This window comes from Pelmatolapia mariae, linkage group LG12 (genome assembly GCF_036321145.2).
Source record: "Pelmatolapia mariae isolate MD_Pm_ZW linkage group LG12, Pm_UMD_F_2, whole genome shotgun sequence".
NCBI classification, from domain to species: domain Eukaryota; kingdom Metazoa; phylum Chordata; class Actinopteri; order Cichliformes; family Cichlidae; genus Pelmatolapia; species Pelmatolapia mariae.
In genome coordinates, this window is record NC_086237.1 from 9,946,289 (window position 1) to 9,960,268 (window position 13,980).

At 39.3% G+C, this 13,980-nt stretch overlaps 1 protein-coding gene across 2 annotated transcripts in view; it reads left to right on the forward strand.

The window, feature by feature from the left end:
• The window catches only part of tacr1a (tachykinin receptor 1a), a 44,793-nt gene that overhangs the window by 11,365 nt on the left and 19,448 nt on the right, over positions 1-13,980 (forward strand). For both annotated transcript variants that reach the window (XM_063489836.1, XM_063489837.1), the window contains exon 2: positions 6,077-6,271. In XM_063489836.1, the coding sequence (XP_063345906.1) occupies positions 6,077-6,271 (195 nt within the window). The remainder of the gene's footprint in view (positions 1-6,076; positions 6,272-13,980) is intronic.

The following is a 13,980-nucleotide window of genomic DNA, read 5'->3' on the forward strand; positions in this document are numbered from 1 at the left end:
CAATGGCAGTAAGAAACATAATTTTCACTTATTATGATTACTTTGACTATCATATCAATCTATTGACCTTGAAAGAGAGGTCAGAGTTCATAATATTTTAAATCTTTATACAGTTTCTTCTATATGCTGTCAATACACAAACACACTTGTAAGGATAGTTTCTAAGTTGGTCGATTTTCAACCAATAAATCATTTTGCTGACTTTGGTGGATATAAGTCAAATTTTAACAAACTGTTAACATGACCCCACTCTACAAAGTTTTATCAGAAATCATTCAAAGCTTTTCAAGCTTCTATGTTTGCAAACAGAATGATGACATACGCGCACACACACATGCAAACACTACCAAAAACATAACCTTGTTAGCAACATTCAGTATTCTGACTGATGATTTGGTTATGGTAATGGCTTATCTCATGCCATGGTACTGACAGCGTGCCTCACTGTGTTTATTAGGTAGGGTATGCTTTGCAGTTATGCAGTTATTAAAACATCAACCTGTTGATGCTTATCCTAAGCTTGAATTGTCATATGGCTCTTCAAAAAACCAAGGAAACTGTAGGGTCTACTAGTCGTTGTGATTGAGCTAATCATTAAATATGATTGTAGCTGATCGATCAGGAAGTTGCAACAAGATGTAGCTAAGCTGATTTGTTTAGCTAAATTAAATTTCATTCTTCCCAACAACAGTCATCCACACCTCATGATGAGAGCACTAGGTGGAAAGTAGGAAGAGCATGTTTCGTCCTTTCCTATCAAAGATACAGTAAAATGTGTGGTCATGTTTTAGTCACCACTAATCAGACATTGCTAAAGTACAAGGACTCGCACAAATGTAGCAAAGTGCTGTTTGAGCTGCTGATTTGCTGTTAAACGCTGATATGAAGTGTTACTATGGTTACTCATTTGAGAAGTCAAGGGCATGTCGGTCACAAAACACCTAATATAGAAGAATATAGAAATATAGAAGAGTTATATCATTATAATTAATTAGTGGTGAGAGGAGATACCATCATATACGTTCGCAAACATGATCTCATTGAAACAAAAAAAACATTTTTATTTTATGTGCTGCAAATGTTTCAAAAGACAAGTCGCTCTCAGATCTTCGGTAAATGCACATGCATCATTTAGTCTCAGACATTTAGATAATTTTGAAAAGGTGCCACAGAGCCATGTCACCTCTGAGCGAAAAAAAACCGAACTGATTTTAACACTTGTCATTTCCTGTCACTGAACAAAATCTACTCAGGTTAGAGCTTGGAAAAAACAGCCATGAGGCTGGCTGTGTCTAATTGAGGGCACTTAGCTGACTGGTGGCTGCTGTTATTAATGTTATTATTTAATTTGGTGTCTGCATAGGAAGTAAAAATAAAAAATAAGCTATAAGACAATTGAGTGTGGTGGTGCTGAAGTAATTTAAATTACTAGCTTAACTTTGGCTCCATTATTATAAGGCCACATAGGAGTGCAAATTTTGACAGTATTTAGTTTTTCTTATAAGTATGTAAGGAAGAACGGTCTTTATCACCTGCATCTTTCCTGATGTGGTTGTTTCTGTGCTTCCACCATTAGTGCTTCTGTGCTGTCTTTCAGTCCAAATTTGTCCAGCCATTGACGGGATTTCTCGATATCAGCAACTTCTTCTATCTGCTGCTGCTTCATGTCATGGAAGGGCCTGTCCTTCCATGATGGTTCCTGTCCTGTTGCTCCTTCTGAGTCTTTCGTCTTTTCAGGTTTCTGCAGCCTGAGGTTTTCACTGAGGACACGATAAGTTGTGGCCATCTTTCTTCTGATCTTGCTTTCCCATCCAGCTGGCTTTCCAGGACTTGCCTTTCCCTCTGCAGTTATTTGTTGGCTGCAGCTTTTATAGTGACCTCTTCATGGTTCCCATGTGCCTGTGGGCCAGGTACTTGTAGCTGTCCTGAATGTCTGCAATTCCTGGTAGTGCAATTCCTTCAGTGCTGACTACACTTCTTCAGTGTGAATGACATCTTGATGTCCTATCCTACTGGTGTTGTCATGTGTGGCTGTGTGGCAAGCAGGATAAAGGACTTGTACATGGAGCGCAAACTTAAAGCGGCAGCTTTATTCGCTGGGAAAAATCCTCCATAACAAAAAACAAACCAAAACCCTGAATATGGAAACTAAGAACTACACACTAGGAAACAAGGAGCAAAGAACTAAGAATGATAGAAACCAGAACCACGGCAAATCTTACAGCACATGGGGTAGTACGACACGACAACAGACAGAGGAAAGCACAGGGCTTAAATACACAAGGGAGCAACGAGGGAATGGGAAAAAGGAAGGAAACAGCTGGGAATAATCTGACATAACAAGACTGGGAGGAATGCACTGAAGACAGGACAAGGAACTATCAAAATAAAACAGGAAACATGAGACCTTCACAAAGACACAGACTTGACACTGTGATGAGACATGACTGAATAGGGGAACAGAGGGAACATGAAACACAGAGACAACAGTAACTAAATGTAAAACACAGGGAAGGGACAGTGAACTGGGAACTATAAATATGACACAAGCAGAAAACAATAAAAAGAACCAAACCCATGACAAACAATAAATCAAAGAATATAACTTAAACCAGAATTACACAGCTAGATGTCATCCATGTAGATGAGGAGGCTGATTTTTCTCCATTTTGAGGGGATTCGGGCCTATGCATAGCAGTATATGGGACAGGGCATCTCCTTGGTAAATCCAACACTTAATGGTGACTTGCATAATTGGTTTGAAGTTGGCCTTTAGTGTTGCCACGTCCCTGAAGTCCTCATCAAGGCTCTTTGGAGCCTGTTGGTCTTGTAAAATTCTTGCTGTCAGTTCAGGCAGTACACAGGTTGGTTAGTCTGGTCTTACAGTCTTGAGTGACTGCTCTGTCTACCAGGAGCTGGTGTTTTGCCCCCTTGTGCCACTTACTTTGTGGGCTATGCACCTGTTCATTTTAGCCGCTATTATGCCTGATAGGAGCTTCCATGTTGTACTGAGGCAGGTTATTCCCCGCCTTCTGGGGATCCTTGGGGATCTGGCCTTCGGTTTGCCATTTCTGCGATTTCGCATCTCATCCAGTAGCAGCTGGTTCATTTGTGCTGTCGTGCTCATTGAGTGCAGTTAGTTTCTTTAGCCAGTAAGTGTGAATGCTGCTGTCCAACTCATCATACTTGAGACACTTTCTTGGATGTCTGCTGCTGGGATGGTAACTGGTTTCTATTCAGGGAAGTCCCTGTGGACTGCTCCTATTGGTTTTGCATGAGTGAGTGGTGGCTGAAGGATTTATAGGTATGCAAAGAATCTATAATGGCAACAACAGATGCAATACTTCAAATTACATCTCACAAACACAATGAACTCTCACATACAGAAACACACACAAGCTTTGCTACCATCATCCAGCTTCCAGCTACAGATGGAAATTTACGTAATTTGCTGCAAAAAGAAATAGAAAACCAAAAAAAGATGAAGGACCACAAGAAATAGATTAACAATACAATTACCACTGCCTACATTCAAATACAATTTCTGAAAAAAATAAAATAATTAATTAAACAATCACCTTTACTGTCTCAATCTTAATCACTTACATTACAGGAAAACTCTGCAGCAGGTTCATGGTGTTTATATTGAACCACTGCATTGCCATTGCAGTTTTAGGTTCAATTTGTGGATAACTGGAGGTGTATGTCAGACATGAAATCCAGCATTTACTGCCCAAGCTACCTGCTACCTTGTGAGAGGGAATCCTATTGAGAGGAATCAGATATTGCCTACAGACAGATGTTTGAAGTGCAAAGTCTCAAAGGTGTGTTTACCAAGATATGAATGAAGGGGAGGGAAACACAGGGGTACTAAGATCTCTACCAGCAAATCCATGAAAATGAAATTACTTTCGGGTAAAGAAGTGTGTCTGTGTCTGTATGTGTTTTTTTATTTATTTATTTTTTTAACTGCAGGAGAAGATTAATCTAACAGAACCAGGCCCCAGGTGCAGGCTGTGTGAAGATGCCCCTGAGACAATACAGCACATAAAAGCAGGGTGCAAGATGCTAGCAGGCAAAGCATACATGGAACGCCATAACCAAGTGGCTGGCATAGTGTACAGGAACATCTGTACGGAGTATGGCCTAAGTCCCAAGGTCAATATGAGACACATTTCCCCTAGGGTGGTTGAGAGTGACCAAGCTAAGATCCTGTGGGACTTCCAAATACAGTAAGACACACTGGTGATGGCTTACCAACCAGAAATGATAGTGGTAGACAAGCAGAGGAAGATGGTTGTAGTAATAAATGTAGCTATACCGAATTGTGGCAACATCAGGAGGAAGGAACATGAAAAGCTCAAGAAAAACCAAGGGCTGAGAGAAGAACTCGAGAACATGCGGAGGGTGAAGGCAAGAGTGGTCCCAGTAATAATCAGAGCACTTGGTGAAGTGACCGCCAAGCTAAGCGAGTGGCTCCTGCAGATCCCAAGAACAACATCTGAGATCTCTGTCCAGAAGAGTGCAATCCTAGGAACTGCACAGGACCCTTAAGCTCCCAGGCCTCTGGTAGGGGACCCAAGCTTGAAGGATAATGACCACTCACAGGGGCAAGATTTTAAAGGATATATATATATATATATCTGTGTGTATACGTGGAGGTGCTGATTCTCATTCTCTGAGACCGTCCAAGTGGATGCCTTCCGTCGCTGGGATCCCTGGCATACACAAACTCCCTCCAGCACAAAAAAGTGGCGATTCACATTGGGTATATGGTACACTTTTTGTAGTCTGGTGTCCAGTTTGCATGCCAGTAGGGATAATAATGATGATTTTGGCTTTTGGGCAAGCAGACCACTGTTCTCTGCAGGTGTGTGTTTGAATCTGACATCACCAGCTTGAATATGACTCACCTACATGAAGGAAAAGCCACATGGCTGCCAGAGCCTTTTGAAGTAGAGCTTAAGTAAAGCCGAGGTACTGATCTCCCGCTTTCAGTGGACTGCAGGGAGCATTTGATTTTAAAAGCCTGCTCTTGTGCTTGATATAATTAGAGTGAGAATATCCATTTAGCAGATTCATTTGGGTTATTAGTGGGATTAAGCCTTTAATTAGACCTCTTTGGCTCAGGATGGCATTTGGCTGGAGAGCTTTTCTGAAAAGAGACGAAAATTAGTAACAGTATACTGTGTACAACAAAAATATGAATGTTATAGGCTTTTCACATAGTGTGGGAATTTAGTAATTGAGACTGAAAATCCTTGAGAAATGACTTCCATAAAGTAAACACTTCACCAGATAAGAATACCTTCAAGATTATGGAGGTATAAGGAAAAACATGAATTAAGGGATTAAAGTGCAACTCAGTCAATACAACCAAATCTCTAATAAATGTAAGTCAAAAGTCTATACAGAGGTTTAAAATAAGAACTGATGGGGAGTCGATAATTATTTCTTTCTCTCCCTGAAGTATTGTATTTTCAATGAGGAGAAATGAGATCCAATAGAAAAATGGCTTTAGATGGACTTTGTAATGAAGCTCAGTGTCAATGATGTGCAAGGTCATTTTAAGTGATTCCTGCACCTCTTCATCTCTGATGAGGAGCATGAACATGGCAGTGTGAAATCACTACCGAAATGTCGAGGGAGCCTGATGGGAATGCTTCACACATTTTATGAAACACTTTTATGTTGTAATTCCAGTGTTGGTGTCTCTCTAGGGAGTATAGTTTCACGATCCCGTGCAGAAAAAAATCATCTTCAAAGTACAAATAATTTTTGAACAAATCAAAAACATCATGTGACGTTCAACCTGTAAATATGAAAGAAAAAAGTTCTTGCATATTTTTCCTGGTGCTGAGTGGGCAAGTGCGTGTGAATATTCACATCCTAGAGGTCGTGTTCAAGTTATTCTCAAGAAACTATTTCTGTGAGTGTTTTTACACTTTGCCCACAGAAAGGACTTAAATAACTTGTGATCCCATGCTAAAAAAAAAAAATCCTCTATCTGTAAAACTCTTTATTCTGTCCTATATTCTGCTTTCATGTAAACCATGAAGCATTTGTGTCCCTGCAGGTACATGGCCATCATCCACCCTCTGCAGCAGCGCATGTCCTCCACAGAGACCAAGGTGGTGGTGGGTGTGATCTGGGTTCTGGCTCTGCTCCTGGCTTTTCCTCAGTACTACTATTCCAACACGGATGAGCTCCCTGGACGAGTGGTGTGTTACATCGACTGGCCAGAATATACTGTGTTTGACTTCAAAAAGATGTGAGTGAGTCTCTCTGGCAAGCAGCTATTCAAATAGTCAACAAGCCCAGTTAATTATTTTCCCATCAACAGCAAATTTGGAAGGATGCTGTGTGTATTCAGTGAAAATGATTAAAGCTCTTTGTACTTTGGAGTCGATGAATTGAAGGCACATGCTAGTAGATTGGTGTTCTCTCGCTCTGATAGAAAAACATTTCAACATTTAATTTTCCCTTTGTAATTTTACAACTGCAGCTACTAAGAAGGATTAGGGAGAATGTGTAAAAGGGATGACACAGAGCCATGGAGCTAGAGTGGATGATCTTGCAGTGCCCAACACCACTGGACAGTTTTCCTGCACTTTGCTTGCTGTTCGTGTTATGCTACCTTTTGCATAACTGTATTTTGGATATTTATTTTAACATATCCAACTGCTAAGTATGTATATGTAATCTGAAAAAAAAATATATATATATTTTTTAGAACGTAATATATATATACACATATGTATATATATATATATGTATGTATATATACATATGTATATATATATATATATATATATATATATATATATATATATATATATATATATATATATATATATATATATATATATACATATGTGTATATATATATTACGTTCTAAAAATACCCCGCGATAGGTGAAATCCACAAAGTTGTCAGCTAATTATTTTTTACAGTTGTTATAGATGTTTAAAGGCTGTAAAACCCCTCACTACACACTTTATACACTTTTCTCAGACAGGCATGAACATTTTCACACTTTTCTCTCTTGTTTAAACACTCTCAAAGCTCAAACCTTCATAGAAAAATAACTCCAGTATTATAGAATGAAACCAAAGATCAAACCCTGTTTTCACATCCAGAACATGGGAATAGAGCAGCTGTCAGAGAAGTCAACAATAATGAATCAATGGTACGGAAGTGGAGGAAGCAAGAAGAATGAGTTGAGTGAAGTTATCTGACTGTCTTGTTTAGCTTAATGTGCCTTATGGTCCGAAAAATACAGTAACTTCTACCTTCTTTTAGCATGTCCAGAAGTCCAACTTTTTGTGCGATGGTTAGCATCTTCCTCTGTCTTTCACATGACATTGACCTGAAAGGAAGAAAAATCTGGTTAAATTTCGTACTTGCAAGTTGAAACTCACACACAAGTGAGGGAACTTGAGCTCAGAGATTTACACGTAGTTGTTTGCTTTGTATCTGTAACCAGACCTTAACAAAAATATTGTAGCTTGTGTAAGTATTTTTTACAAACACAATTTTTTTTTTTTAACGCACAAACAAATGCCCATAATGTCCATATCCATGCTGCAGACTGCAGCACTATTTTCCTCCTCTGACTCACTAAAATCAGCTGATAATAGCGAGAGCGCAAGAACCGATAGCGGGATCAATAGTCAGGCAGAACTATTTGACTCCTGACCAGGGTGTCTCTATCCAGTAAGTGTCCCTAGGCTAGACCCCTCATGCTAACCAAGCCTACACCAGATATGAGAGAGAGATAACTGAAGCCATAACGGCTCGGACGTTGCTGGATTAATAAGGTCTGAGTCAGGTGTTGGGGAACCAGGAACCAACTACTGTCTGAAACAGTTTTAGATAAATTGTTTAAGCCAACTTTTTTGTGATTGGCTGCTCCTCATAAGCAGAATGTTTGCACAGCAGGGGGGTGTGGCTGCCAGAGGGCAGTGGGTGGTGGACCTGTCTGTGCCTGAGTCCGTTATGAGTTCTTTTGTTTTAAGGACATTCAGCTTCAGGTTATTTTCTGAGCACCAGCGGGGCAAGTTCTCTACCTCTGCCCTGTATGCTGTCTCATCTTCATCAGAGATGAGCCCAACCACGGTGTTGTCATCAGCATACTTGACGATGACGTGCTCTGTGAAGGGTGATTGTGAGGGCATCTGAGATTCCCCTGAGATTACCATGTTAAGGTACCCAGTTTTCTAGGCTGTGTTTATTTCTGAATTTTGTGGTTTCCCACGGGCCCAGGTGACTGATTCCATCCTATGCCACCACAATTAAAAAACCTTTAATTATGTGACTGTGCATGTTCATCAGGGCAAAACAAAACAAAAGCATAAAAGTATAAACAAGACAACTGAAAATTCAGTTTTTAGATTTTGTAAATTAAATAAGACATTTAGTAGTAGGTAATACTTGTAGGATCAGGCAGTTTCCAGAGTGGTGTGTGCAATTTATCTTTTTCCCAACATCACATGCAAACTGGACACCTGGATGGATGATGCCTTTCAGCTTTTTATCAGAAATGCTTCAGGCTAATATTTTCCAAATAAAAATCAGTGTTCTTCAAGTCAAATCTGAGAAATATTATCCCCACTCAATTTAGCTTTTTATGATATTGCAGCGTATTAATATATGTCCATGGCTTTTAGTCCTAATTAGCAAGCTTTCAAAGTAAGTCAAGTGACGGCACTCAGACAAACCTCGTGTGGGACAACAAAACAGAAGAGCTGACTCAAAAGCCTAATGTAAACAGAACCTACGGCCTCATTTAGCTGTTTATTAAACCACAGCAGACAGACTACATGTGGTGCATTTTGGACAAGTGCCCTTGCTGAGCTATTGATTCCAGCTTGTCTAAAAGCCAGCCTCAATTCTATAAATGAAAGAGCCTGTTCAGTCATCAACTTAACTAGCCAAATGTGGACTTGATTTATTTTTTATTTTGTCATCTGAAATGCGACAGATTAAGAGAGTTAAGCCAGAGGGTCGCACAGAATTCAAAATAAAGTTATTACCAGCATTCAAGGAAATTTTACTCCTGAGGTTTCTAATTCAGTCATGTGGGGTCAAAGTCTTCTCTCTTATACTGCTGAATATTCAGTAGCTCATTTTCTTCTTTTCAGCACTTTGCTGTGATTTTTATTTAAAAGTGGTCATTGTCTCTCATGCAGCAAAAACACTTTTTCATTAATGTTCTCTTTACTGGGGAACATTTGGAAGAAACATCTGCCTGGCAGATACTACACATTTACACATTTAACCAGTTTTAATGCACTGTTACAGCCTATTACTGTCACATTTTTATAAACCAGGCTCCTTTTAGGTTTTATGACAATTGGCAAAAAGAGGAATAGGTATTTTACTCAATAATACAATAACAAACATGAAGTTATGCTTTAATGGTTAATTTAAATACTAATAAATGCAAAAATCAAGAATATCACTTCAAATGTGTAGGTCAGAAACTTTGGAGTTTTTGTTAGTTAAATGGTGGAAACTAATTAGTTAGTTGAATATCTTTAAATTACTTAAGTCTGTCTTATGCAGAAGTTTGATGGAAGCAATTATTGTTTTCTCCTGAAGTTTTCACATCCTAATCATACTGTTGGAAGTCCGGGCTACTGACTGGCTCCCTAAATTATCTGTATTTTCCGATTTAGGCTGATTTCAAAGAGCCGTTTCTCCTTTAGTGCCAAAATCTTTTAGCGTCAGACTGTGTTTATCTTTCTGAAGACAGAAGGCAAAACCCAAACAACACACCCTTCGGGAAGTAGATGTGGACCTTAAGTGAAACAGCATTTAAACAGAAAAATAATATCACTAAAAGCTGCAAGCTGCAAAAACCTAGTACTAAACAGAGTACTAAATGATATTAAGTCAGAAAAACATGAAAGGAGGAGCTGGGGTGGATTTGTGTTTCAGAGTGGATCGCAGATGGGCAGCCCTAGATTTGGATTGGATGGACCCACTGGCTGATGGGTTGGTGTTGAGATGAGCTCACCTGTTGGGATTGGTGCTGTGCTTGACTTTGTGGTCTGCTTGAACTAATGCCTGATGTTATCCACAGGCAGATTTGAGTACTCTCATCATGTATTATATGAAACTGTGTGAGTGCTGCAGAGGTTTGACAAGATGTGTGGCAGATATTTGGATGAGAGATGCTGCAGGTTAAAGAAGGTTAAAACAGGCTCTTCAAATGGTTTACTACTACTATGTGAGCCTGGTCAGGCAGTTCATTCAGGCATGACCAGTCAGTACCCTTTCCTCCAATTATCATGTTTCCTCTGGTTGCTAAAATAGGACCAAAGAGCTTTCATATCAAGGCAGTGACTGAACATTAACATGAATCATTTTAACACCATATTTATGCATTGCCTGAGCAGAGGAAACAGCAAAAGCTGTCACTTCTGTCGAAGTGCTCCAAATGCATTTCCCCTCACCCCGTGATCTGAGATCAAAGAAAAGGCAAAGAAATGTATTGTTGTGCAAATGCGCCTGTTAATCTTCTCTCTGCACACACGGACACCTTGCTGTGTTATACAAACTTCAGAAGGTGCTTTAGACAAAGCTGGATAAACACAGCATGTCTAAAAAGGACGAATCCCCACTTTACACCACCCCAGTGACCTGCAGTTTCTCCTGCTTGTCTTCTTGTAATCCTGGTGGCATGACTGTCCAGTACCACATATGATGCCAATAACACAGGTAGATTCTACAAATGTGAACACAGAAAAACACCCACACAATGACGCACAAACACAGGCTGATCGCAGCCCCACTGATGGCACCCTCTCAGCTCATCAGCAGCGATGTTTACTCTGCTTCGCTGCCAGTCTGCCACTGCCTTCCCCATATTCTCCCACATTTCTCCATGGAAATATAGCTTATTATGAACAGCACAACAGCAATTTCATTGTTCATGATGGGGTGCCTGCTACACTTATTAGTTTTTTTTAATGAAACCGTAATCAGTGACATGCCGGAGCTGAGTGAGAAAACAGTTACTAAGCTAAGCTAACAAGACTGTAAATGACACTTGTGATTAAAGCCCAACACAGGATAGGTCCCACATGTCACTCCTCCATCTGCACCCCCTCTGATGGCCCACTGACTGCAAAGTCAGTGGGAATTAGTATGCAAGGTCTCATAGGTGGGTATTAATAGATGTTACTGCATGCTTTCACTGACAGCTTACAAACTATTCCCCCTTAACATGCTACAGCATGTTTTGGGCATTGTAAAATTCCCCAGCTCACATCCAGCTCTTTGGTTGTCCCTGTCATGAAGACCACAGAGGATTAAGTCTATTTGGCAAGTTTACTTTTTGCTTTATTTAAACTTTAATTATTTAAAATTTAGCAAAATTTGTTTAAAAGTGGCTTCAACCCTTGTGAAAATACAACAAAATAATGGTAAACCTGGGCTCTGGCTGTAACTTGATTGTGTTAATTGTGCATGTCTGCAGCAGCACAGTTGCGGACACGTTGATGGCATGGGTGAAATTCCAGGAGGTTCACTGGTACCCAGACCAACACTCCAGTTTCAGAGTCAACCTTAGTTGTATTGTACTTTGTTCTTCCATCCATAGGCATCAGATCTAGCACTCATCAACATGTGATAAGGAAATTAGCAGTGAATAGCATGATATTATGAATCTGGTGCTAATTTAATGATATCCAAGCAACCTTTGGCAGCACACACACGCACACACACACACACACACACACACACACACACACACACACACACACACACACACACACACACACACACACACACACACAACAAACACCCTAAAAAAATCAAAGATTGAGAATTTTCTAAATCTGTTAGTTTTGGAAAAAGGTCACTAATTTTTTATCCTTGAGGGAATATTTGCTTCTTCCTAAGAAAATAAATATAGGAACATCTCACAAAACAAAAGTGATACTATGCGTGCAGGCATACACACACAAATACACAATCATAGAGCAAATCATAGACTGTGCACACCTTGTCCTCTGTGACCCTTTACACTAAATTGGGCATTGCGCGACATGAGCCTGTCAATAGTGACAGTGAAGCAGTCTGGAGTGAGTTGTCCTCCTGTTACCTCCAGTAATCTTTTGCCTCTGTTAGCAAGCAAAGTCAAAAAACAGCTGACCTTCCTTCCATATATATCTATATATATCTATATATAGATTTATTTATTTATTTATTTATATGAACGCTACTATTGAACAACAGGCATGCATCCATTTGTTCCCATGTGTTAAAAATGTATTCCATATTCATTAATTATTATGCATTTAAAGACACACATGCACACAAACACACATTAACCTGTATATATAAATTACTGTGTGTAATTTGTCAGTGCAGCTGTGACCTCCACTGAGTGAGGTTTTATTGATTTTGCTTGTATGTCAGTTAGGTGATATATTGCTGCTTCCTTTCCCTAAAGCGTCATTCATCACTTAGAAATAAGAGCCTGCTCGGGCCCTCTGAGCAGAATGACTCTGTCAAGGAGTCGATCTTGTAAGTGTCATGTCGCAGCTCCAGTAGAAATCTAGACATAACATCCTGTGTTACTCGACCACTCTTTCTAGAAAGGCCTGTTCCACAGTGTGAACCAAATCTCAGTGAGGAAGTCTGTTAATATCAACAAAAGAAGTTCCATAATCAATCGTGAACTTCTGCAGCAGGAAATGTAATCAAATGAGTCTCTAACTAAGCTTCTAAACTACTACAAAAAGAACATCTTACTAACCACACTGCTACTAAGTGCTCTATATATTCAATGTATTATTTTTTTTTTTTTTTACAAATATCAACAAAACTAATAAGTCGGAGAAACTCAAATACACCCAAATACGAGGCCATAACAACCATTATGAACTGTAAAACGTGCTGGCATTGGAAATGCTCCTCCTTTAGGAATGTGGTCAACTCAGGTGGAGGAAAACAGCTGCGGGCAAGAAACAAACCTCCAGCTTTTTTTTTTTTTCAGAACTACGACTGTGCTCATTAATCTGATTTGTGGAGACGGCCTTCATCTCAGTGAAGCTGTATTTTAATGGCATTTGAGTTTGTAGCAAGTGTAGAATTTTAGAGTAATGCTACAAAACTGCCAGCCGAGACTGATTATACATGAATGTTAGTGACTGGAGAGCTGCTTTGTCAACAAAATAGGAGCTTAAATAACTGGATATTTGAAATCATATTTGGAAACACTGGCACACAAGCACAGACTCACATACAGTACAAAGCAAGAACCTATAAGAAGTTTCACAGGGAATACAAATGACAACAAAAGTACCAAATGCTGAGAAGAGAAAAACAACAGATAATCTGTCAAAGAAGGAAAAGACTATAGCGATGATTGGGAAATGAGAAACAGGTAGAAACATTCGGGGAATTGCAGAAGCTAAAAAATAAATGAAATAGTCAAAAAAAAAGAAAGATGGATTGCAAAAAATGTGTTTAGCCCATGAGTTCTCACAAGGTCAAAGTAAAAAAGATTTCATATTTATTTCTAGATTATTTGTTCGTCGTATCTTCTTTCCTTCTCTACCTTCATGTAGAGATGATCCAGTGTAACTCCTGCCTTTTATTTGGGCTTTTTGTGACTAAAGTTGAACTTGATTAATGATCATGCTTAATGATTAATGAAGCTATGGCTATTATTGTAAACTTTTCATATGCAGATCAACAAATTATAATATTAGTCAAAGATACCCAAGTAAATTCAAAGTGTAGCTTTTAAAGGATCATTTCAGGTTTTAAAGGAAATCCTAAAAGGTTGATTCAGTTCATCTGGACGTAGCGTTTTCAGTGGGAGAAACGTTTCGAAGTGACTTCTTCAGTCTCAGCTGACTGCAGGTTTCCCGAATCTTATAAACATTTGCACAGTGACTGAAACCAGCCCACTGAATGAACAATGGGCTGTGAGGTCAGTTCCTTGATCATTAATATGCAAA